Here is a 25,783-nt window from a genome sequence, read left to right as displayed (position 1 = left end):
GAATCTGGATTATTCAATGGCCTTTGTTATTTGTAATGTGGCCATAGGGTGAAAGCCCTTGGATATGCTCCATTGATAAAGAGAGGCAGGTTTAGGGTGGTAATTGGTTAAAAAAAATGAGAGTTTCACATAAGCAACCAGTGGCTCAGAGGGGAGAGCTCAACCATAACAACTAAATTTTGAAAATACTTCTCTCTTAAGGGGATTAAGTCTCTCAATTCGCTCCCTTTAAAAAAAAATAAAATAAACCAATGATGTATTATAACATGCTTTCTTCATTTTAATTCACTTCACAATGATGCAGTGGTCCAGGGTTTATGCTGTTAGAGCAGTGATGGTAACATTTTGCCTCACTGCTGTCACCTCTCAGTTTTGCTGTCCTGCCCACTTACTTTGTCACTACAGCCTTAAATCCCTACTGCCACCATTAAAGTGTCTACTTGTCTCCTAAAACTCATTTATACTGTTTGTTCTTGATGTCTTCCTTGGCAACTTAATTTATATGTCTGCTGTTTTTCAAACGGAGTAATACTCTGCGCTTACTCTAAATTTTGTGTTTTTAAAACCACAGCTTTTGGGTTTATGTGGCTTCTACCAATGTAAACCACTCATCTCATTTTTCTGTCAACACACGCTTATAATTTTCAGTGTATTTCCTCAAATTTTCTTCCCATCTGTCAGAATAAGGTCTTTCTGTCCACTTGACATGAAATACTATGTCCTGCAACTATGGTGACTTGAGCTACTTTACACCTTCTTTGAGTAGTCAAGATGTGCTGTCTGGAAAAAAATGACCAAGTAAGGACAGTTCATTTTTGATGATTAATGTTTTCCTAAGTTTCCAGTTCTCTGTGTTTTTATTTTTAATTTTCCGCCTTTCGCAGCACTTTCGGCAATAACCAAGGAATCCTGAATCGTTTCAGAACCATTTTTCGCTTCTGTTATCTGCTAACCATTTCTTGCCTTTTCTCTCACATATGTCTACTCACTTTTCAAGGTGTCAAAAATGGACCCGTATACCTACAAAAATATAAGCACAACCCTTGCAAGGTGGACTATACTATTAAGCAAACTAGGAATAAGAGAGAGGTTTGACAAATCTCTAGACATTTCCAAGATGGCATTTATCATACATACAAGTATACATATATGTGTGTGTGTGTGTGTATTTATAGTTACATCAGAATACAGCGATTATATTTTCAATAATTCCCCCAAAATGCAGACATTGTTGATGTAGGTAAAAATTGCCTTTCCTGTGGTTCACTCTGACTGCAGCTAATTAATATACAGAGCTGTGTCCAAAAATACAATGTGTTCAAGAATATAGAATAAAACAGTCATATCTGTGGATACAGAGTAAGTCTTTGATATTTCATTAATTTCATAATATATACATTTCTGGTAGTTTAGCATTTTATATTTCCTACTGCCTTGTAATAATCAGAGCATTTGCCTTCATGGTTTATTACATGCCTCAGGGGATATAGTTGCTCTTCAACCGTCTGTGATCATTCATACTTTTTTTTTTTAGTTCATTTTCAGCCTCTTTATTGTCTTTTTTTTTTTAATACTTTAAGTTCTAGAGTACATATGCACAATGTGCAGGTTTGTTACATAGGTATACATGTGCCATGTTGGTTTGCTGCACCCATAAACTCATCATCTATATTAGGTATCTCTTCTAATGCCATCCATCCACCAGCCCCCCACCCCATGACAGGCCCCAGTATATGATGTTCCCCGCCCTGTGTCCATGTATTCTCATTGTTCATTTCCCACCTGTGAGTGAGAACATGTGGTGTTTGGTTTTCTGTCCTCATGATAGTTTGCTCAGAATGCTGGTTTCCAGCTGCATCCATGTCTCTGCAAAGGACGTAAATTCATCCTTTTTTATGGCTGCATAATACTCCATGGTGTATATGTGCCATATTTTCCTTATCCAGTCTATCATTAATGGACATCTGGGTTGGTTCCAAGTCTTTACTGTTGTGAATAGTGCCGCAGTAAACATACGTGTGCATGTGCCTTCATAGTAGCATGATTTATAATCCTTTGGGTATATACCCAGTAATGGGATGGCTGGGTCAAATGGTATTTCTAGTTCTAGATCCTTGAGGAATCACCACACTGTCTTCCACAATGGTTGAACTAGTTTACACTCCCACCAACAGTGTAAAAGCATTCCTATTTTTTCACATCCTCTCCAGCATTCTGTTGTTTACTGACTTTTTAATGATTGCCATTCTGACTGGGGTGTGAGATGGTATATCATTGCGGTTTTGATTTGCGTTTTTCTGATGACCAGTAATGAGTATTTTTTCATGTCTGCTGGCTGCATAAATGTGTTCTTTTGAGAATTGTCTGTTCATATCCTTTGCCCACTTTTTGATGGGGGTTTTTTGTCTTGGAAATTTATTTAAGTTCTTTGTAGATTCTGGATATTAGCCCTTTGTCAGATACCCATTTTTGGGTATCTTTGCAATCTTTGTAGGTTGCAAAAATTTTCTCCCATTCTGTAGGTTGTCTGTCTGTTCACTCTGATGGTAGTTTCTTTTGCTGTGCAGAGGCTCTTTAGTTTAACTAGATCCCATTTGTCTATTTTGGCTTTTGTTGCCATTGCTTTTGGTGTTTTAGTCATGAAGTCTTTGCTCGTGACTGTGTTTTGAATGGTATTGCCTAGGTTTTCTTCTAGGGTTTTTATGGTTTTAGGTCCTACATTTAAGTCTTCAATTCATCTTGAATTAATTTTTGTACAAAGTATAAGGAAGGGATGCAGTTTCAACTTTCTACATATGGCTAGCCAGTTTTCCCAGCACCGTTTAGTAAATAGGGAATCCTTTCTCCATTTCTTGTTTCTGTCAGGTTTGTCAAACATCAGATGGTTGTAGATGTATGATGTTATTTCTGAGGGCTCTGTTCTGTTCCATTGGTCTATATCTCTGTTTTGGTACCAGTACCATACTGTTTTGGTTACTGTAGCCTTGTAGTATAGCTTGAAGTCAGGTAGCATGATGCCTCTAGCTTTGTTCTTTTTGTTTAGGATTGTCTTGGCAATGTGGGCTCTTTTTTGGTTCCGTGTGAACTTTAAAGTAGTTTTTTTTCCAGTTCTGTGAAGAAAGTCATTGGTAGCTTGATGGGGATGGCATTGAATCTGTAAATTACCTTGGGCAGTATGGCCATTTTCACGATATTGATCCTTCCTATCCATGAGCATGGAATGTTCTTCTATTTGTTTGTGTCCTCTTTTATTTCATTGAGCAGTGGTTTGTAGTTCTCCCTAAAGAGGTCCTTCACATCCCTTGTAAGTTGGATTCCTAGGTATTTTATTCTCTTTGAAGCAATTGTGAATGGGATTTCACTCATGATTTGGTGCTCTGTTTGTCGTTACTGGTGTATAGGAACGCTTGTAATTTTTGCACATTGATTTTGTATCCTGAGACTTTGCTGAAGTTATCAGCTTAAGGAGATTTTGGCCTGAGATGATGGGGTTTTCTAAATATACAATCATGTCATCTGCGAACAGGGACAATTTGACTTCCTCTTTTCCTAATTGAATACTCTTTATTGCTTTCTCTCGCCTGATTGCCCTGGCCAGAACTTCCAACACTATGTTGAATAGGAGTGGTGAGAGAGGGCATCCCTGTCTTGTGCCAGTTTTCAAAGGGAATGCTTCCAGTTTTTGCCCATTCAGTATGATATTGGCTGTGGGTTTATCATAAATAGCTCTTATTATTTTGAGATATGTTCCATCGATACCTAGCTTATTGGGAGTTTTTTAGCGTGAAGGGCTGTTGAATATTGTTGAAGGCCTTTTCTGCGTCTATTGAGATAATCTTGTGATTTTTGTCATTGGTTCTGTTTATGTGATGGATTACATTTATTGATTTGCATATGTTGAACCAGGGATGCATATGTTGCATACAGGGATGAAGCTGACTTGATCGTGGTGGATAAGCTTTTTGATGTGCTGCTGGATTCGGTTTGCCAGTAGTTTGTTGAGGATTTTTGCATCGATGTTCATCAGGGATATTGGTCTCAAATTCTCTTTTTTTGTTGTGTCTCTGCCAGGCTTTGGTATCAGGATGATGCTGGCCTCATAAAATGAATTAGGGAGGATTCCTTCTTTTTCTGTTGATTGAAATAGTTTCAGAAAGAATGGTACCAGCTCTTCTTTGTACCTCTTGTAGAATTCGGCTGTGAATCCATCTGGTCCTGGCCTTTTTTTGGTTGGTAGACTATTATTGCCTCAATTTCAGAGCCTGTTATTGGTCTTTTCAGAGATTCAGCTTCTTCCTGGTTTAGTCTTGCGAGGGTGTATGTGTCCAGGAATTTATCCATTTCTTCTAGATTTTCTAGCTTATTTGCATAGAGGTGTTTATAGTATTCTCTGATGGTAGTTTGTATTTCTGTGGGGTCGGTGGTGATATCCCCGTTATCATTTTTTATTGCGTCTATTTGATTCTTCTCTCTTTTCTTCTTTATTAGTCTTGCTAGAGGTTTACCAATTTTGTTGATCTTTTCAAAAAACCAGCTCCTGGATTCATTGATTTTTGGAAGGGTTTTATATGTCTCTATCTCCTTCAGTTCTGCTCTGATCTTAGTTATTTCTTGCCTTCTGCTAGCTTTTGAATTTGTTTGCTCTAGCTTTTCTATTTCTTTTAATTGTGATGTTGGGATGTTGATTTTAGATCTTTCCTGCTTTCTCTTGTGGGCATTTAATGCTGTAAATTTCCCTCGACACACTGCTTTAAATGTGTTCCAGAGATTCTGGTACATTGTGTCTTGGTTCTCACTAGTTTCAAAGAACATCTTTATTTCTAAGAACTTCATTTCATTATTTCTTTATTTACCCAGTGGTCATTCAGGAGCAGGTTGTTCAGTTTCCAGGTAGTTGTGCGGTTTTGAGTGAGTTTCTTAATCCTGAGTTCTAGTTTGATTGCGTTGTGGTCTGAGAAACAGTTTGTTGTGATTTCTGTTTAAACCGTTCATTCAGCAGGCACTTACTTTGTGCCAGCATTGTTATAATTCACCATTTTCCTAATGCTAAACCTTTAGAGTCCCAAAACTGTCTCACAAGCTCCCTGAGCAGGTAGGGGCCGGCCTCCGCCAAGTCTTCACATGTTGACCCTGCTTGCACCCCAGGGTGGAAGTTTGATTTTCTTGCTGGGATGCCCCATAGCACTTTATTCTTATAAGGCATTTATCACTCTTTGCTTTGCACTAAAAGTGCTCTGTTGAGATCTGAAGAGTATTTGTGATGTGTGTATGTAATACATATTTGTATTAATGGCTTCAAGTTCTAAAGTGTAAATGTTTTTCCCATTTCTAACCAGATGACACATTTTTGAAAGCACAATCTATCTGATTTATTACCGACAGCTAGTAATGTTGTGGGGAATTAAAAAATACACTTAAAAATGTATAGTTAAAAAATAGTATGTGCTAAGCCAGTAATTGTTGGGTAAATGAAGATTATTGAAACATAGTCTGTTATTAGCCCACTAAATGTGAGAATTCCTTTTTCTGCTCCACTTTTCATTACCAATTTATACACAACAGATGTGGGAACTTCACTACTAGTTTATAACACAATTAGATAAAGAGAAAGCCAGTCCCTCCAAAGTTAGAGATGTGAGAATCCCCTGAAAGTAGATGTTAGTGCATTTGCATATTAACAAAGAGATGCTCATCGAAACATCCAAGATGAATCCAACATCCAACTGTTGTTACATACGTTGTAGTTGTTAACCACAAAATCGTGTAAAATAAATTCAAATAACTGGCATTACATTGCAGTTCCACTGAAAATACTTGAAAGTAATACACCTCAAAGTTTGAATATTTGATTTCTTCAAAACACTTAGCAGACAGTAATTGAATTGGGGGTGGTTTTGATTGTTTAAAAGCCTAACGAGGAGAAGGCATTTTCCAGGATGATAGTGGCCTTAAGAGTGTCATGCAGGAAACTGGCTGTCATGTGTTTAGCTTCGGGGAGAATACGCTGGAGCAAGAAGCACGAGGACTCCTGGGACTCACTGTGGACACTGTGTACTTAGTCCCTCGAGGAAAGGTGCCATGACGTTTTTGTAGGACTTCTGCCCAGTTTTAAGATCTGGGATTCATCATCCTAGCTGAAGAGTCATGTTAGTTGTTGGGGTTATCCTGGACTTGATAAACCTGTTATGAAAGCTGACTTTGACCTCAGTCTTCATAACTGGTTTGTAAGGTCCAAAGACACTAAACAGCCAGCACACATTTTGTACGCTAAGGATCTTTCACATCTTTCAATTGTGGGCCACCTCCCCTCGCATATTTATGTGCTACGTTAGTATGAATCCATGGAGGAAGGGTGACATGCTCTCATCTATGTTGTGGCAGTAGCCATGGGCTGCTGTTGCAATGACTGGGAAGTATAAACTGTGATCCGTAGGATATACTTTGCAGCTAGTTGCAGCTCACAATATAAGTTGGCTTTGGTGACTTTTTTCGGGCAAAGAGAGGGTTCGGTGGTGAAAGAAACATCATTAAAAGGTTGACCCAGCGGTCTAGTATTGCAGCTGGTTAGACGTAAAAGCCAGCATTCCTGAATTATAACATGTAATGAAAGAGTTGAGTTTCTGTTAATTTATAGAGAAAACTCATAGCAGACTTGGAGTGATACTTTGAATGGATATTAAGTCCTGCATTCATCAATAAAATTCTTAATTTTATAAAAGTGGAAGACGTGAATATTTAAGCATTTTTGACAGAAAGTACACTTTATATCTGTGCACATGTGTGCCCAATTTAACTCTCTCCTCAGGTTATCCCCTCATGTCACCCAGATCCCTTACTTCCTTCCCTTATGCGTTGTTTGTAAGAATTTTGCTGCCAATTAAACACGTCTACCAGTGTGTAGTCAAGAGCAAAGAAGATAAAGATCATTAGCGTTATTTCTTGCAAAATACTTACTTTTTGCTAAAGATCTCGTACTTAAAATGAGTTTCTAGGTGGGTTTTAATTGTTGTTATTTCTCTATTCATCCCAGTTTTTACAAGGTAGGTTGTCTTTTCAGGAGGGCAAAAACCCAGCATATAAGAGAGCAGAATATCAAGGGAAGGAAATACGGACATGTTTTCATCATAGCGAAGGCTAAATTAGCTCAAGAGCACAACCAAGGGATACAAATTAAGAACCTTCATAATTCAGCAAATGTGGGCAATAAAAGTAGAATCCTAGAAATCAGCCTGATCCTGAATACTCAGGGGATTGTGTATTAAACAAGACAGGGCCCAATGAAATTGTCTTTGTGTTATAAATTTTCAATTGCAGAAAGTTACAGCTCATTCAAGACCTAATATCCATAATGCAGTCTGACAGCAGCAAAATCACTCCACCGGCAAAAGACTTAAATGAAAAGCAATGCTAAATGCCTGCCTAGGAGAAAAAGTGACACAGTGTTACATAATCACACGTCCAAAGGGTGTCATAGAAAGCAAAACAGGGCCACCAAATGGACCCTTAGGCCTTTGCTTATGATGCACCCAAAATATTAGTCATTCATGCAGTGAAATTGCTTTGTTTTAGGCACCAATAGAGTTCTTGACCTCGAAACAGGATAAATAAGGATTCAGGATAATCTAAGAGGTGATGGTGGTGGTGATCTGTATCAGAAGCTACACTAATATGAGCAGGGATGGCAGCAGTGTTTGGTCACATTGAATCATGAAAATTCCTTTGATTAAATACTGCTGTTATGTTTGAAAATATGAAACTATAAAGAGCTTAAAGACAGCTGTAGTACATGTGTCCTCTACTTTAGAATGCTAACATCATTCCGTCATAAAATGGGAAAGCAGAAGACATAAAAGTCTAGGAAAGAAGACAAACACATCTAATTTCTCCCGAAGAGATCTTTGAATCTTCAAGGAACCATTAAAGAAGAGGACAGCCAGCTAAAGTAACAAATTGTTAGAGCCTTGAGTTGAAGATGTCCGGAACCTAGGTCTCTTACTTTAGAATGGAATTCTTTAAACAGTTAGAATCCTGAAAGCTAGAGACATTCAAATACTGCTCTCTCTCCCGTTGAATTATTGCTCTTTTTGATCCAACATCACATCCAAAACATTCGAGGTGGTTTATTACTTTTCACAGTTTAGAGGCCTGTGCAATGCTCCTGCGACTAATGGTGGTAATAACTGTGATCACTGTAAAGGCAAAGTTGTACGTATGTATACAAGATAGAGAATGTGTTACTAATGTCTGAACAAAATCACAAACGTCGATACTTAAAAATAAAGGGGGAATAATACACATTAAGCCTAATCTGATACATATAATCTCGTTTAATCCTCACTACAAGTCAGTATCACTCCGCTTTGTAGAGGAAATCTGAATCTGAAAACAGCTGAGTAAATTCCTGCCGAGGCCCTTCCCAACCTTGCACACCTATCACCTTGGCCTGACTTTGGGGTCTCTGCTCACCCAGACTCTCTTCCCTGGTGTTCTAGTAAAAGGTACAGCTTCTTACGGAAGAAGGTAATTCCTTTGGAATGAACCTGCAAAGGACTTTGAACTCTTTGAAGGCTGCCCCCTCCCCAGCTTAGCAGATGCTAAGCAGAGGCTGAAACTGTCGACCCTTAGCCAGCAAATTTGGTTGTATTTTTTTACAGTTGTCTTTCCTCCGTCACAAATAGGTTCTCTTTGTATTTTTGGCTGGAATTCTGTATTATTCTATACTTTGCGTAGACTGTAAATACCTAGCATAGCGATATTTACATATTTAACTAATAATGTAATTATACTCTTCTAAAGAGACAAGTATCGCTGTCATCCCCTTCCTTGTGCCTGAATGAATCCCCAGCAAAGACCTGTTGCATCAAAGCTAAGGGATTAGAGGAGATAAATAACACAGTGGCAGCATCTGCCTGAGGGTGCACAGGGGCGCCCTGCAGGAGGGACACTGGCCTCTCCCCCTTTTTTGTGAATCTAATGTTACTACTTAGAGAGGTGAGTGTGGATCCCATGGTTGCACATCTTCACGGTAAAAAGTGGCGGATTTGCCAAGGGCAGATGGAGTGTGGCCTCAGAAGACTCATCCCCCTGGGAACCTTCAGTAGCCACAGGGAAGGCTTGAATAGAATGAGGTCTTCCCTGATCAAAGCCTTGGAACTGCTGGGTGATTGGACGTGGCCACTGTGTTCTCCCTGGGCATCTTGTGCTTGTCCTTCCAGTGCTGCGTGTCCTCAGAAGTGCCCATAGGTGACTGTCTTCCATACCAGGGCTGTTATGTGAAGCCACAGACTGTGTGCCTCTCCGTGAGCTCTGTCTCCAGCACCTTGAAGGGTGCGTCTGCTGCTTACTGACCTTCGATAAGTTCCTGCCTTGTGAATGAACACACACTTGTTTGTAAGGCTTAGTGCTTCTGTTGGCAGTGGGATTTGAAAAGCAGGGCACGAGGAGAGAGCCAGAAACACCCGGGATCCTACCCTCCCTCAGCCTCTACCATTTTAGAGTTCCTCCTGGTAGGAAGTGGCGGGGAAACGCAGTGAACCTAAGGAGGGGCACCTGTCTGTAATTCTGATTGAAACACTTTCTTTTCTGTAATTGAAATAGCTGTGGCCACTGGCTTGAGAAAATATCCACTACCTTGCAGTGCGTCAATGCACTGCATCAATGCTGTTTGAAATCTTAGGTCTTTGCGTGGCCCTCCAATACCAGTGTCTGCACCTTCACAAAATCCTTAAAGGTTAGTCTTGTCGATGGGTGTTACGTTGACTTGATGCTCTGAGAGGCTGAGCGCCACCCTGAGGAAAAAGATGCTGCTTTGGTCCCAACTCCCTGTGTTTTTCCTCCTGAGAAGTCTTTCCTCCTGACCAGCCCTGGCATCATGTGCCAATGCTGTTTTATGCTCGCTCTTAACTTGAAATATTGCCGTGGGATTCTCCAGCAGTGCCATTGATGTCTCAGTACTTGTTTTATAATAATTTATATGCAGCCTCTGTATTAACCTGCACACCTCTTTTTAGCAATTTCTCCCTTCCCTGACAAGTCTTTTTTCACACATGACATGAAAGAGTGGAGGGCAGAGACCCAGGCCAAGTGCATGGCTCCTGCGTTATGTTTCTTTCGGTTTGTCGAAAAACCATTGAACGTCTGCGAAACGTGCATTTTCTCTAAACTCCCCGCTAGTTCAACACTTAGCAAACAGATTTTCTAAACACTAAAGCAGTCGTACCAATGCCTATGAAGTATACTACAGGAAAGACCCTTGCCTTTCTGTGAAATACTGTCTTCTGAATAGCCACCGTCATTTGTGCCTTCCGCTCAAGAGAGGGATGTCAGTTCTGAGTCCTAGAGTGAGGGGTACTCTGAGCTACACTTCGTCCTTTTCTCATCTTCTCTTTATGAAATCCGTCATTACTGCTCCCCCACATTTTGGGCAAATTGCGTGGCAGCCCTGACCAATGAATGTTTCCTGTCCTAGAGGCAAAGGGATAGGGTTAGCACTTGTCAAAGTGTGGTCTGAGGTCTGTAAGTATCTGTATTGCCTGGTCGGGGAGGGTACAGATTCTAACGTCTCACTCTAGGCCTGCTGACTCAGACTCTGTGGGGTGCAGCCTAGGATTGGCACTTGGACCACGCTCCTGAGTAACTCATGACCCTTTGAGAATAGTTACGTCCATTCAGCACATATTTATTGATGGACTATAATAGACAGGCACTTGGCTTGATGGTGGCAATATAGGGATGTACAAAAATAGATGTGGAACCTGAATATGCTGAAAGATGACTGAAAACCTGGGACTGACATTTCCAGTCAACTAGCCAAATAGCAAATATTTATTCAGTTCTTAGGAGAAGGATACTATGCTGAGTACTTGAGATGGTAGACAATATAGCATGGTTCCTGGGCTCTGAGGATCTTATATTCTGGCTGGGAAAACAGCATTTGAAAAGTTAAACTTGACCGGGCCTGGTGGCTCATGCCTGTAATCCCAGCACTTTGGGAGGCTGAAGGGGGTGGATCACTTGAGGTCAGGAGTTGAGATCGGCCTGCCCAATGTGGCAAAACCCCATCTCTACTAAAAATAAAAAAAATTAGCCAGGCAGGGTGGCAGGCACCTGTAATCCCAACTCAAGAGGCTGAGACAAGAGAATTGCTTGAACTTGGGAGGCGGAGGTTACAGTGAGCTGAGATCACTCCACTGTATTCCAGCCTGGGCAACAAGAGCGAAACTCCATCAAATAAATAAATAAATAAATAAATAAATAAATAAATAAATACAAAAAAAGTTAAACGACAGCAGACAAATCTGGTTAATTGCCAAGTGAAAAGGCTAACAATAACTGTCAGTGTTCTGGGTGTTACTAGCTCTTTACCGAACATCTCCTTCCACCTCAGTTTTCCTGCATCCTGATTCCATCCTAGTTCTAGTATTTTGTTCTTTTAATATTTATAATTTAAACATCGCCGTTAGGATGTTACAATTTGCTACCATAAGGTATTTGGAATTTTTGAAACACAGACCACCTCTGCTTCAGATGGTATATCTTTCTGCTGACTTAATGTTATCCCAACCATAAAGCAAAGGTGAATTTCTAATTACATAGAAATATATTCAGTTAAAATAAACTTTTTTTCTTTATCAAAATGCTATCTAATTTGAATACATACATATATGTGTATATGTGACTGGGTCATATATGTAAGAGTATATGTGTATATACTTAGGTATGTACCACATGTACCTGTGAAAAGTGTGTAACTTGGAAAATACAATGTGATATCAGAATAAAGCAAGGAAAAGTTACAGTATAAGAGCTTTTTGGATCATTTGAGTTGTTAGAGATTGCTGTAGGTTGGCTTTCCAAAGTAGACCAGAGATCCTTGCTTGGGAATTCTGGAGTCAATAGAGTTAGAAATGTTCTACTTAATACTTTTCAGTAGCTCTTCTGGAGTTAGCACTCTGTGACTAAAATACTTGGAAATTAAGGCCTGTCTATATTCTTTGGGAGCTGGATGCATATGAATTCCAGAGGGTGGAGGCCATGTTAGTACAACGCTGTAGGTAAGAGCTTTGGTTTTAGAGTCAGATGGTTTTGTGTTCTTGTTTATACTCTGACTATATTGTGTGGCCACAGGACTTAAATTTCTTAGACTCAGTTTTCTCTTCTATAAAATGGCCTGAGTAATAGTACTTATCTGATAGGGGTATAGAAAATGTTAAATAGATGTTGAGCACTTACCCAAAGTCTGGCATACAATAAACACTCCAATATTGACTCTCCTTATACCATCATCATTTTCTCAGTTCAAAGATCCTACTGTGTGTATATTAATTTGCCTTTCCCTAAAAAGTAAGACAAATTCAGCTCCACAAAATAACTTGCTGTCCTTTTTAAATACCATTTCTGTGTGTATCTCAGCAATTGTGTAAATGTTTAAAAACAGAATTATCCATCTTCTTTCAGTGATTCAAAATTATAGAATTTGGAGCCAAGCTTCAAGTGTTCCCTTGTAATGTGTACCCAAAGGGGAGAATCTGACTGTACATTGTTTAGTCATTCATAGCATGTATACCAACCAGTGTTTGTTCAATTTAGGATGGTAAAAATAATTTGAACGGTTTGTTAATTGTACCCCAATAAAAATGGGGGAAAACAGATTTAGATGGTAGATGAATTTTGGCTTGGAATGTAGACCTAATTAATTATATTTTTTAGACACAAATTTAAAGTTATTTCTAGCACATTAAAATAATAAACAAAATTAGCACAATGTGAAACTATATGGAAACAGAATATAGCAATTTCCGTAAGAGACTTTGAAATACTGACAGTAATGATTAGGGAATTTTCATTTCCCAGCAGCTGCTGTTTCTTAGAGATGTTTACATATTAAATATTAGATCATTTCTAAAAAATAAACTGAGACACGTAAATGGAATTATTTTTTATCCTCAGGCTCAGACTAAAGTCCCAGAGTGTGACATTTCCTGGGCATTTTCTCTGTAGCTCTCAACTGTCCCGGCCTTTGGTTGCAGCACAGAGAGCTGCTGAGTGGCCGTTGCTCTTCAAGATGGTACAGTTTTTCTGCTTGTCCTGGGTCTCTTCCTTGACAGACTTATTTTATTCATTCTGTGTTTACACACCGACAGCTATGACACACATAGGATTGCAGTCCTCTGCTGGGTGCTATGGTGCAGACTCTCAAAGAATTTATTATTGAACAGTAAAGATTAGCCTGAAGACATACTGCCATATTTTTATTTTTAGAAGATTGGGGGCAGGTGTCATGAACTGGCTTTGTTTATTGTATTTCAAACCTTCTTTTCTTTAAAGAAACCAAGGTGCTAAAATGAATGGCATGTGTTCAGGAGGAAATCATCTCTTGAGTGTATTGAACAGAGCAGCGTTCTCCCTCCTAAACAATTTATAATGGTGTAAGACGGAACCTTGGGTGCTGTGACTGAAAATGGCCATAAATTATCAAGTGTAAGTGGGAAAGTTGGTGCTTACCATTTAACTTGAGCCTGGAACATAACGAAGGCATTAAGTGCAGTGGTATGTGACTGAACTGATGGGAGTTAATATGTAATTACTGTTTTTTACAGTACAGTTATGGCGATTATATTTATTCTATTTTTTTGGAAAGTACATATAATGTAATTATAATTAATAACTGCAAAGATAGGCTCAATTACTTAAGTCATGAAAGTAAATTACCATAATCATATTGAGAATTTTTCAGCCACTGTATAAAGAATATCTATAGAAACAGTAATGCTCTGGAGAATGTTACTTGTAAGGAAACTGAAATAAATAAATGTGGAATTTATGCTGAAATGAGTAGTTTTAAGCAATGAAGAAAACTCAGAATTTTATAGCCTGCTACTATCTTTAAATCCTTTTTTATATTGCATGAATCATCACACTTTCATTGTAAATTTAGAATTTTAAATGAAATTTCAATAAACTTTGTCTTTGCAAAACAGTTATAAGTAGTTTAAAAGAGTGAGGAAATAAATTCTGTTAAAATTCAGGATTATTTTTGAGCCATTGATTGACTTTTGAGGAACGTTTTAAACTGACTGGAAAGCTTTGCATTAATATTTATATGGTATTATGTGCTAAATAAAAGGGGCCATATCAATGTTTTCTTATAAATATTTCAGTTATTTTTGGGGATAAAACTTCCATATAGATTATGTGCTTTTTATGTAAAAATGTAACCTACAAGGGAGGTTATCGCTCAAGCTTGTAAGTTGAGTGCAATTAATGTATATATCTTTCCTTTATTCGTCTATTTTAGGTAAAACCTTTAAAGATTTTAACTCTTCCTTCTTACCTACCCCCTGCTATCTGATGACTTGCCTTGTCCTTCTTCTTAATTTTAGTTACACAAATACCCATTCTTTACCCCTCCCCGTTTCCTTTCCCAGTACTCTAAAGTAGACCACATCATTCAGTTGTTTGTTTTGTTTTTTTATTCAGCAAACACCTCCTCAAGTCATCTCAACAAACCTCTCAATTCTGCCTCTCTCATTGGCTCATTTCTTTCTCTTCGTCTCCACTGTTATATGGTAGAGTAAGCCATCTTCAGTTTCTTACCTGCATTATTTTCCAGGAGGTGCAAACCAGAAACAGTTTCATGGGATTTCATTTAGAGTAAAATACACCTTTTTAGTTTTTGAGAGATGGTGAGCCAACTTTTATCTTTTGAGAAACTGCTTCTGCTTAATCAAATAGTCCGAAGTACCTAACAGTAACTAAATTTGCCTTAAAAGAAATCTGGTTGGTATGTTTTTACTCTTCCCCAATTATAGGTACCCAAAAGGGCAAGAATTATGTTAGATTTCATCTTTTGATGTTGGTTTTTGTTTTTGTTTTGTTTAGGAAATGGGCTCTCAATCTATCGCCCAGGTTCGGTGCAGTGGCGCAATCATAGCTCACTGCAGCCTTGAACTCCTGGGCTCCGGTGATCCTTCCATCTCACCCTCCCAAGTAGCTGGGATTACAGGAGTGAGTCACTGTGCCCAACTCCATCTTTAGACATTTAAGTACCCCATTTCAACGATCCGGTATGCTTCTCTGTGAAATACTGTAGGTGTGCAATAGTCTCCCATCCATCCACCTTTAGTGTCATGTAGCTCTTCTGTGTTTATATTTGTGTAGACAAGACTTACTGCATTTTATGAGCATGTAAATTTTTAATTATGAAAAAGTTTTGGTATGTTGGAAAAAAGTTCAAAATCCTGTATTTGCTTTGCTTTGTCACTTATAAATTTCGGCATTTAATACCCTCACATTTTTTAAATTATAATAATATTTAGGATAGTGCCAATCACTTATTTGTATTAAAAATAAGGGCTAGGCACAGTGACTCACTCCTGTAATCCCAGCACTTTGGGAAACCAAGGTGGGAGGACTGCTTGAGCCCAAGAGTTCAAGACCGGCCTGGGCAACACAGTGAGAACCCATCTCTACAAAAAATTAAAAAATTAGCCAGGCATGATGGAGTGTACCTGTGGTTCCAGCTACTTAGGAGACTGACATGGGAAGGTCGTTTGAGCCGGGGAGTGGGGCATTGAGGCTACAGTGAGCCATGATCACACCACTGCTCTCCAGCCTGGGTGACAGAGGGAGACTCCCTGTCTTAAAAAATTAAAGCATGGTTGCTAACTTTTCTTTGTTTATTCATAGAGTCATTCATTGAATACAATTTTTTGAACACTCATCACATGCCGGGCGCTGTGCTAAGTGGGAATGAAACTGAATGCTTGACTCCTTTGTTGGGAAGCTCTTGTCTAAGTCATTATGGGGAGCTAAGGTTCCTAGCACGGTGCCTCCTAACCTATGCTGGAGTTACTGGATGGAGCAGAATAGTTCCCTGAGAAGTGTTGTGAAGTTAAATAGGATTTGGCAAAATGAATAAAGGCAAGGGGCAGTCCCCACAATGGAGGACATTGGAAGAATGAGTTCAGCACATTCGAGGACCAGTGGGCAGAGCAGTCAGGAGCAGAGACTCGGAGGGGTAGCGTGGGAAGAGTGAGGCTATAAAATAACCCACAAGACAGCTCCTGAAAAGCCTTCCTTATTCTGAAAGGCTTGAAGAGTACCTACAGGAGCTTTAAAAGATTTTAAGCACCTGGTGCAACAGAAGCAGATTGACATTCTTGGAAGATTTTTTCTGGGGGAGACAGTGGAAAACGCATTTGTGTGGTCTAGACTAGACAACCTGGGCTGGGGAAGAATACAAAAGCAACAGTCCTTGGTTCCTCGGGCCCTTCACTGTTGACTTTGAAGTGCGGACTAATCAATCATTGCGTGTTTATTTAGTTCCTGTTTCATGGTGATGTGCCTTGATAGATAAGGTTGAAAATTCAGAGAACTGTTAGACCTGGTTCCTGCCCTCAAGACATTTAGTCTAGTTGGGAGGAAAGATAAAAACATAATGTATGGTATGTAGCGTTTCAATAGCATGCACAGTAGTTTCACATACAGTATCTGTTTTAATCGTTGAAACAGCTGTAATCTATCACGTTATTGCGGCTGACATATTATTAATGAGAGACTGTAGCTTAGATGAAGCCATGTCCTGTAGCCCTCTTTATGAGTAATGAAGATACAACTGCAAACAAGGTCTTTGGACTCCCGGGCAAGAGGTCTTGCCACTACATCATACTTTCCCACTTGTTAAATAATAATACCGTAACTAGGTAGCTGCCCAGGATGAAAACATGTGAGATTGCATAAAATGTGACTGCCCATCAGATGGCTTACATAGACAACAATGTGGTACGTTGGAGAAGAATTGATCACTGTATCTTGAATGATAATTTGTTTCTTGATGGGAGCAAATTCTGATTTGGAAACTAATTCTAGGGTACAAAAGTGAATGAAGTGTCCAGAGGCAGACAACAGGGTAGAAGAGTTGGTGCCCTAGGGTCCTTGGGGGGGGCGGGGGGGGGGGGGCAATAGGGTAAGAACTGGAACTATCAGTTGGATCCAAGGGTGAAGAACTTTAGAATGACAATTAGAAGTGGATGGGCTGGGCCAGGCGCGGTGACTCACACCTGTAATCCCAGCACTTTGAGAGGCCAAGACAGGTAGATCACGAGGTCAAGAGATCGAGACCATCCTGGCTAACACGGTGAATCCCCGTCTCTACTAAAAATACAAAACATAGCCGGGCGTGGTGAAGGACACCTGTAGTGCCAGCTACTCAGGAGGCTGAGGCAGGAGAATGGCGTGAACCCGGGAGGCGGAGCTTGCAGTGAGCCGAGATCAGGCCACTGCACTCCAGCCTGGGTGACAGAGCGAGACTCTGTCTCAAAAAAATAAAAATATAAAAAACAGGGTGGCCTGTCATAAAGAGATTAGTGACCACAGGATCCAAGAAATACACACATGTAGTTAGGAAAAAGAACTCTGCAGTGGTGCATGGAATGAATGGGAAGGTAAGACATCAGGTAGTTAGGAAGAGATTCTTGTAGAGCCAAGATCTGTCCTCCCTCCACTGGGGGACTCACTCCCCTAGTGATTCTTCTGTTCTTCCTCCACTGGGGAATGTCACTCCCCTCATGCTTCTTCCTCTCTTCCTGTTGTCCTCTTTTTCCTTTGTGTGCCTGTAATGGACACTTTTCCATCCCGCATCTCTTGGGTTTTGGAGATGGTAAAAATGTTCTTCCTTAGCCCACCAATTCTTAATAAGCTTCTGTCACCTTTTCACAGTTCTAATATCCAGTTTAATGAAATATCGTGTTGTTCTTTAATCATCATGATTCTGGGTTGTTGGAAATCAGCAAACCGTTGAAATGCTAGAGACTTGTAGAAAAACAAATTCACTTTGTTTCAGGCCCTACGGACTCCATCATTGCAGCTTAAGATCACCATGCGTGTGCTTCCTCTCACTTCAAGTTCCGGTTTTGTCTGACTGACCCTTCCAGGCCAGATAGTTCTCGCCATTCCTGCCTTCCTGACGCCATCTGCATTTGGAATGATTTTCACCCCAGAAGAATTAGTTGGACTTTTTCTACTATGCATACCATTGCTTTCCTCTTACCTTATTTGTAGTTTCTTGCATATCTCACATTGAGAACTTCAGGCCCCTGTGCAGTTTAACATGCCCTGCAATATTTTATGCTCATTTCACTATTTCAAAATCCCTACCAAAGGCACCAGTCTTAGTATAGACCTTGCATTAACCTTTTCAATGCTCTGCCGAGCATCTACGTTAGAAAGTCTCTAGACATATATTTGCATTTATTCTCATCTTTTATTAAAATACATTTCTTTTCAAAGTTTATGCCTGACTTAATGTTTTTCAGAGTGGTAAATGTCTTCACTTTATTCTTCAAAAAGGAAACAAATAAAATGCACAGACCTGAAGGAGACACCTCTTTAAATATTGTATAGTCCCAGCACTGCTGTGCTTCAGTGCTGCCACTCAATTGGCTGAGAAAGCTGCTTGGCATTTCTGCAGTGAATGCTTTGCTAGTGGTACGTTTTCTCGTCATTTTTGGGTTCACTCTCTGGGCCTCTGGTTGGTGTGCTTAATATGGACATTATCTAGTGAAAATGCCACATTTCATAATGTTAGAACAAAGTTTCACAGTAATTGTCCTTGAAAGACATTTGCAGCTCTGCATTTACAACTTACTCTCTCGCTAATGCATGGCAAGGTCAGAAAAGTAGCAGGCTTGTGAGTAAGAAGAAAAAGCCGTCCCTCTTGCTCATAATGATTTAGGTAGTTGGGCAATTAGGCAAAATACACAAATAGTAGCTCCATATTATATTAACTGATTTAGCCATGGGATGTAAAGTCATAGGGAATGTCATCTGCTGGGGGCAAAACACAGCGCTAGGTGCAGAATGTACTGTATGCTTCTACACAACAGACTGTATGTAGTTTCCAGCAGAATTATAGTGCTTATTTAACTTGGCTCTCCAATGCTCCTGTGTTGAATTGGTGTTGAGAAAGCAGGTTAGAAAATGTTAAGTGAAGGAAAGAAACTTCAGGAACAAACTTCCAAAAACATAGACTGTATTATTCAAACAAAGAAAAAAATAAAAGCACACCCAAGGACAGGCGCGGTGGCTCATGCCTGTAATCTCAGCACTTTGGGAGGCCGAGGCCGGAGGATCACTTGAGCCCAGGAGTTCAAGACCACTCTGGGCAACATGAGGAGACCCCATCCCTTCAAAACATAAAAAATCAGCCACGCGTGGTGGTGCACGGCTGTAGTACCAGCTACCCAGGAGGCCGAAGTGGGGGAATCGCTTGAGCCCAGGAGGTTGGGGCTGCAGTGAGCCATGACTGTGTCATTGCACTGCAGCCTGGGTAACAGAGGGAGACCCTATCTCAGGAAACAGAAAAAAAAAAAAAAAAAAAAAAAAAAGCACCCCTCGCCAAGCCCTGATTGGGGAGTGGGGAGTTGAAAATTCACGAAGCAGTAAGACTTCCTTGTTTATTTCTATGTCGAAGGCAAGGCAGCTTAATAGAATTTGAATATAACTAAATCCATCCACTTAGCGTAACTATGTTCCTCCCTGTAATGCAGTAGCCAAAGGTAATCTGCTTGTGATGCACTTTCTTTTATGATCCCAGCAAGTCCCACATTCTGGAAGCAAATGTTATATTTACCATAATCCATGAAAGGAAAAAGCCCGGGCTAAAAATACAGAACAGAACAAATGTAAAACACTACTGCTGCTCAAGGTTTGTAATTGCTCTATAAGTGAGTCTCAGGCATCTGTGTGGCGGAGATACTTTTATGTGTTGTTGAAAGAGCTGGCTGAGCTTCAGATGGGTTTGCAGGAGCGTCAGGATTCAGGAGCGTCTCTGAAATGTGCTTTGTGCTGACCAAGCAAAGAGCAGGTTGTATGCAGGACTCCCACGTTTGAAAACATGACTGCCTGGTGAGTGATTGCGTTTAATATGGGAATCAGGTAAAATTGTCCGCACAGAACCAGTTGGTGGGGTGGAGATAGTAAAGGATAGAATTGTTCTGGGAAATCTATATTCTCAAATCAGCTACTGAAAGAGGGTGGGGACGCTGAAGGCAGGAAGTGGAGAGCGGAAGTGAGCTGTGGGTGACTGCAGAGAGATTTTAACACTCTGTGCAGGGCTCCCTTCAAGCTGAGTGTAGAACCACTGCACATAAACCAGACATGCTTTAGAAAATCCAGCCAGGCCTCTGTGGTAGATACGAAGTTGCTTCATTTATTTTTCTGTTTTTACTGTCATTACCAGTACTGGCTGCGCTACTGTAGCGTTCTGGGTGCTGGGGATCAGGTTAGACCCGGTAGCTTCTGTTTAAAATGTGGATTTTATATACGTTGTTTACATTGTATGAGAAACAATTATTCCTTATGTATACCTTTTTCTTTTTCTAACTACTACTTAAAATCCAAGAACATTGTGAGAATACCTACCTGTACTCTCCTCTGGTACTGCTAGATGTGTAAAACATTCCACGGAATCCTTACAACAGCACAGACAGGTGGGCCTCCTTGTACTCGTTCTGTTGCTGGAGGATCTGGCACTCTGATCCCATCCCAGGATTGCACAGCAAGAAAGCTTCAAGAGCTGGGATTTGAACTTGGGTCTGAAGCATCAAAACCCTCCCTCTTTTCCATTTACTACACTTCCTACAAATATTTTGTAATATTTTACAGAGATTCATTTTAATGAATGAATGAATTATTCAAATAATGACACTTATTAGCAGCATTTTCCACACATTCATGTGAGGGTTTTCCAAAAGGACCCAAAGTGTCATTAATCGAGCTTTCTACCAGGGTATCTTGTCGAACATACGGAATATGTCTGTATCTCTACACGTATCCTAAAAAATGGATAAAATAATGTGTAAGCATAGCTGTGTTTCAGGTCCAAACAATCCAACTTCTGTAATGAAGAAATATTTTTGTTATAATCTAAACAAGCAACTTTGTTTTGCCTTTCCATTTTATTACTCCTTGTGTGGCCTGTGTGTGGTCATGCTTAGCTGGTGGAAGGGAACTATTGGAGAAGAATATCGTGGGGTCACTAAGCCACATTCCATCATTCCCCAATGGCGACACACTCATGTGCTCTGTCGGTGATTTGTTACTATATACCATTGCTAAATAATGGAATCTTTCTCATAATCTAAGAGGACTTTTCAGGATTCTTTCCATGTGAGGCCAGAGGCACCTTGACTCTCCCTGTCATCAGATAAGCCCATCTTGCATTTGCAATCCATAGCCACATCCCCAAGTGTGTTTATCCACATAGTGTTGTCTTTGCCTGGGTGTCCTGATAGCATGGATGAAAAGTAAGGCAGCTCAGTGGTCAGCCTGTAGCCATGGCGTGTGACATCAGAAAGGTTGTGTTTATTTGAAAGAAGAAGATGGAGCTGATTTGGTCAACGTAGTTCTCTAAATTGACATTCGGATTGCAGGATGCCTTAATGAAAATTACTGGAAGTCATTAGAATGAGATCAGTGCCTGAACTAAGAGACACATTACTATGTCTTGTTTATTTATCTGATCAATCTGTGATCCGTCCACCCAGCCACTCCCTGGAACATGCCAGGCTCTCTGCTTGGGTGCCAGGACACACAGCGAATGAAAAAGGGATGATGGATTCAAGAGAAACTGCTACTTGGTATTCTCAGGTTTTTGTTTTTGTGAAGGACGGTACTTTGGGAAGAAGAATCATAGCTTTTCATTTGCTTTGGCTTTGCACTCTTGGTGAGAAATTGTGATGCCAGCGGTAGTGGTACTGGCACAAAAGCAGTGTCTGGACAAGTCAAATGGGTTGCATTTTAGTTTGTTTCTAAATATTTAAAGAACACTTACTTTAAGATTGTTAGATTTAGAGGTAGAAGTAATTAAAAACCAACGCTACTTCCCTCCTTTTTTGTTTCTTTTAATACCGTGAACCCCAGGAGCTTCTGTAGTCATTAAAAAATAGAATGGTTGTGCAAAGCTTGTCCCCATAAGCTTTTTGGAGTGTGGCTTTTATGCATATAAACCAGGATGCCTTTGTTAAGTAGGGTGAGTCTTTTAAAGTGATTTGGTTCAGTGTTTCATAATCACATGGCAGTGTATGCAAGGCAAGTGGATTCCTCTTGTATTTAGTGCAGAATTTAAGTTACAGAAACACACATAATCACGGTTTGCCGATTTTGTTAAGAGGAAATTGTCCTGATTATAATTATCTCCACGGCAGAGAGTTGAGATTTCATATTACTGTATTACTTGCAAATCCATTTTTGTGAACACCTGACCACAGGTCTGTAAAACTGCCAAGCAGAGCCTTGCCTGGGCTCACACACAAGGCAAGATTTCCTTCCTCCCAGCAGGAGGCATGGCACAGTGGCAGCAAAGAAGCTTCTCTGTCCCTTAGAGGGCCACAGGGCAGAACGAGGAAGGTGTGTGAAATAGTATCCGTATGCCAGCTAGATTTTACATTAAAAGAGTACGAGAGCGCTGCTGGTTTATTTGCATAAATGAACAGCCATGGAAGTGACCCCAGGATGGCAAGAAGAACGGGGCTTGATAAGGAAGGGGCTCCTCTGTTTTTTTCTAAATGTGTGGATTAAGGTTCCTTGTATTACAATTGAGAGAGTAAAAGTTATTTCAGCCATACTAAATTGGTATTGTGGGCAACAGTGAGGACCCTAAGCTGTGGGCATTGCTCATTGTTCAGATTTTGCCTGTGGAGGCCTGTGGCTGCCTTCACACAGCACAGAATGGAAGGCATTGCTTTTGCTGACTGGTCTGGAATAGGCCAAGTGTAAATATTAGTAGTGAGTTTTGCCCAATATGCTTCTTTCTCCTATCTTTAACCAACAGAAATACAGGGCTGTAAATAATTGAAGCTGAGACTCATCCAGTGTTAGAGACATATATGAATTTTAATCATAGTCAAGGGCAGTTTGATACCCTCGCTGTCTGCTGGCAAAGCGATCCACCTTTTATATCTTGGGTCACAATAACATTGTGTCCTTTCTCATTCTTGAGATGCCTGGCTTCCTAAAATGACCATCTTTATTTAGATTAAGGACCCATTTAGAGTAGTTTTAATAATGTATGGTTTCATACATAAGTGGTTCCATAATTTATTTCACCATTATTCTTGTCTGTCAGGGTTCTGGAATGTTTTTGTTAATTAAGGGGGGAAAGAGCAGTATCTGCCTCCAGCCAGCCAAGCTCATTGCCCCTGTTGTTATCGATTATTGTCTTAAAAACAAACCAAAAAAAAAAAAAAAAAAAAAAAAAAAAACCACACACACACAAAACAAGCCCAGTAGCCTGTCAATAAAGGTCACTTAGTATATTAAAAATTGCCTCAATAAACCTCATCGCTCTGGTATCACTAAGGACCTGGCTCTGAGCTGGAACGCATTTGTCCTGAGTTATAACCCATTTAGGAGAGTAACCCCCTTGTGAGTGCTCCCCAGTCCCTGCCACCACACTGGCATTATTGACAGGTTTTTTTTTTCTTTCCCAAGTCAGAGTCTCCTTCTGTCACCCAGGCTGGAGTGCGGTGGTGCTATCTTCGGTCACTACAACCTCCACCTCCTGTGTTCAAGCGATTCTCATGCCTCAGCCTCCTAAGTGGCTGGGACTACAGGTGTGCGCCACCACACCCAGCTAATGTTTGTGTTTTTAGTGGAGACAGGGTTTTGCCATGTTGGCCAAACTGGTCTTGAATTCTAACCTCAGGTGAGCCACCTGCCTCAGCCTCTCAAAGTGCTGGGATAACAGGCATGAGCCACCACGTCTGACCTATTGGCACGTATGTTAAGGAAATGTCCGCATCCTCACCAGCTGATGCAGTTTTACTTCCCACACAGCTGAATGCCCAGATCTGTGGGTTTCGTGTAATCTAGGTGAAAATTCCTCAAGAAGAAATCTTTTCTATAAAGTAAGTATGAGCCCTGTGGCCAGAGGAGGTGGGATTTCCAGAAGCAGCGTGCTAAATAAACCCGAGGCTTTGCGCTTTGTGAGGGGGGCTTTGGGAAGCATTTAGTGTTCCTCTTACTGCTGCCTCTCCCGTGCTCTGCTCTCACTGACTTTCTTTGGCTTCTCATGTTCCTGTGTGCTGAGGTAGAACGTTTCCAAGCTGTCCACAGAGATCACGATTCTTTGGGTTGCTAATGAAACCTCTGAATGGAAGCCTCCAAAACAAGCTGATCGCTAAGTGTGTGTGTCATTATAAGCCCGTAATTAGGAAGCTACCTCATCATCTTGCATCTGCCCCGATGGAAATATACTGTCTTCAGATATTCAGCACTTGTCAGCTGATCTCCAGAAAAACCCTAATGCCTTTCCCCTGTTAAATACATCCCTGATAATACGGACACAGAAAAGCTCACAGTTAAATTTCCCAGGGGAAATGTGGTTTCCGAAATTGATACCATATGACCCTGGGAGGGGAATTAAAATTGTTTTTGTGGTAATATGGGTTGTTTTTAATATTTCTGTATCATCCTGTCCTTGGTGAGTTTTTAGCTTTCAACATCAGTGATCTCTGTTTCATTGTTGTCTTTACCAACGTAAGACACAAATCTTTCCAAGTAGTTCTGTTTTCCCTAAATCAGTCATCTGGAAAATACACACGCACATTGTGATTTTCAAAGAAAACATAGAGCTGAAGGAAAGAGCACAGGTATCACGTTTTTTGTGGTTTATAATCTTTATTTTGACCTAGTTACTTCGTGACGCCCCTCCCAGCATAGTAAGTGTGTGCATTGCTATCTAAACATGAACCCTGCGTGCCGTATCTTAGAGGAGCTTGCGATCCACCTTGTTTTGGAAAGACTTCCTTCATAGTCATACTTGAATGACTTCACTGATTTGGGAATTCCCATTCAGTTTCTTTCGTTTGATTGACCTTATAAAATGGTCTGCAAGAACAAATATACAAACCTAAAATCTGAAAGATACTTTTGACACCATTCAAAGTGGAGATTATGGTTGAACCAACAGCGGCTGCACTGAGCTCCGGGTTTCAGATCAGCAGTTGAGCTGCCTTTGTGTACCCAAACCTCCCCATGTCAACCAGCAGGAAGAAAACAAAACACCTGGGCAGCCATTTGTTTTCAGTTTTCGCTTTTGCATTTGCTTTTGAAGTGTGCTGTGCAACGCTTATATCATAATCTGTTTATTTCTCTCACATACGTAACTCCTGTCTCTCCAAGGAGTTCATTTAGCAAATATTAGGAATTCAGGAAAATTATGATTAATTTTGGGGCCCCACTCTAGACCTGTCATTTTAACACAGAAGAACTACAGTTAGATCTTTTGTGTGGTTATTAAAAAGAACAGTAATTATTTCAGTAGTGTAAAAATATCAACAATGATTACAGGTGACTTTTTGGCTTAAATATTCAACTCCCTAACACCTTTCAAGAATATTGTGAGATCATAAAAATTTCAGGAGCAAAATAAAGAATATTAGTTAAGGAAGAATGAGGCTATTTAACTGGTTAGACTTGTTGGTGAGAAAGGCATGCTGTTTGTAGTCTGTTTCCATGACCACAGCTGTTTCCCCACCCAGTTTTTAGTAGTATAATATTAAGCCTTAATTTACAACTGAAAGATTTCCATCTCCGGTCCCATAGTTCAAATCAAGTTATTAAATTTAAACCTTATGGCTTTTCCTGTATATTCCCTGGATTCAGATTACCACTTTGGCCCCTATGAAAGAATCATGTTGCCAGTATCCCAGGCTTTGTGTGTGCTTGAATGGTTTTTTCTTCTGTATCTTTTCCATGGATGGGATAACCGGGAAAGAGACCA

At 40.2% G+C, this 25,783-nt stretch overlaps 1 protein-coding gene across 37 annotated transcripts in view; it reads left to right on the top strand.

The window, feature by feature from the left end:
- The window catches only part of LOC105490600 (CUGBP Elav-like family member 2), a 649,919-nt gene that overhangs the window by 440,629 nt on the left and 183,507 nt on the right, over nucleotides 1–25,783 (top strand). Inside the window, exon 1 of one of the 37 annotated variants that reach the window (XM_071068823.1) lies at nucleotides 19,885–19,905. The exons of the other annotated variants lie outside the window; for them this stretch is intronic. Coding sequence (XP_070924924.1) covers nucleotides 19,895–19,905 — 11 coding nt within the window. The 5' untranslated portion in view covers nucleotides 19,885–19,894. Of the gene's footprint in view, nucleotides 1–19,884; nucleotides 19,906–25,783 lie in introns of those variants that run through there. 37 annotated transcript variants of the gene reach the window in all.

The sequence above is a fragment of the Macaca nemestrina genome, chromosome 9 (assembly GCF_043159975.1).
Source record: "Macaca nemestrina isolate mMacNem1 chromosome 9, mMacNem.hap1, whole genome shotgun sequence".
Taxonomy (NCBI): Eukaryota; Metazoa; Chordata; class Mammalia; order Primates; family Cercopithecidae; genus Macaca; species Macaca nemestrina.
The sequence above is the reverse complement of the archived record's forward strand: the minus strand, read 5'-3'. Positions and strand labels throughout refer to the sequence as shown.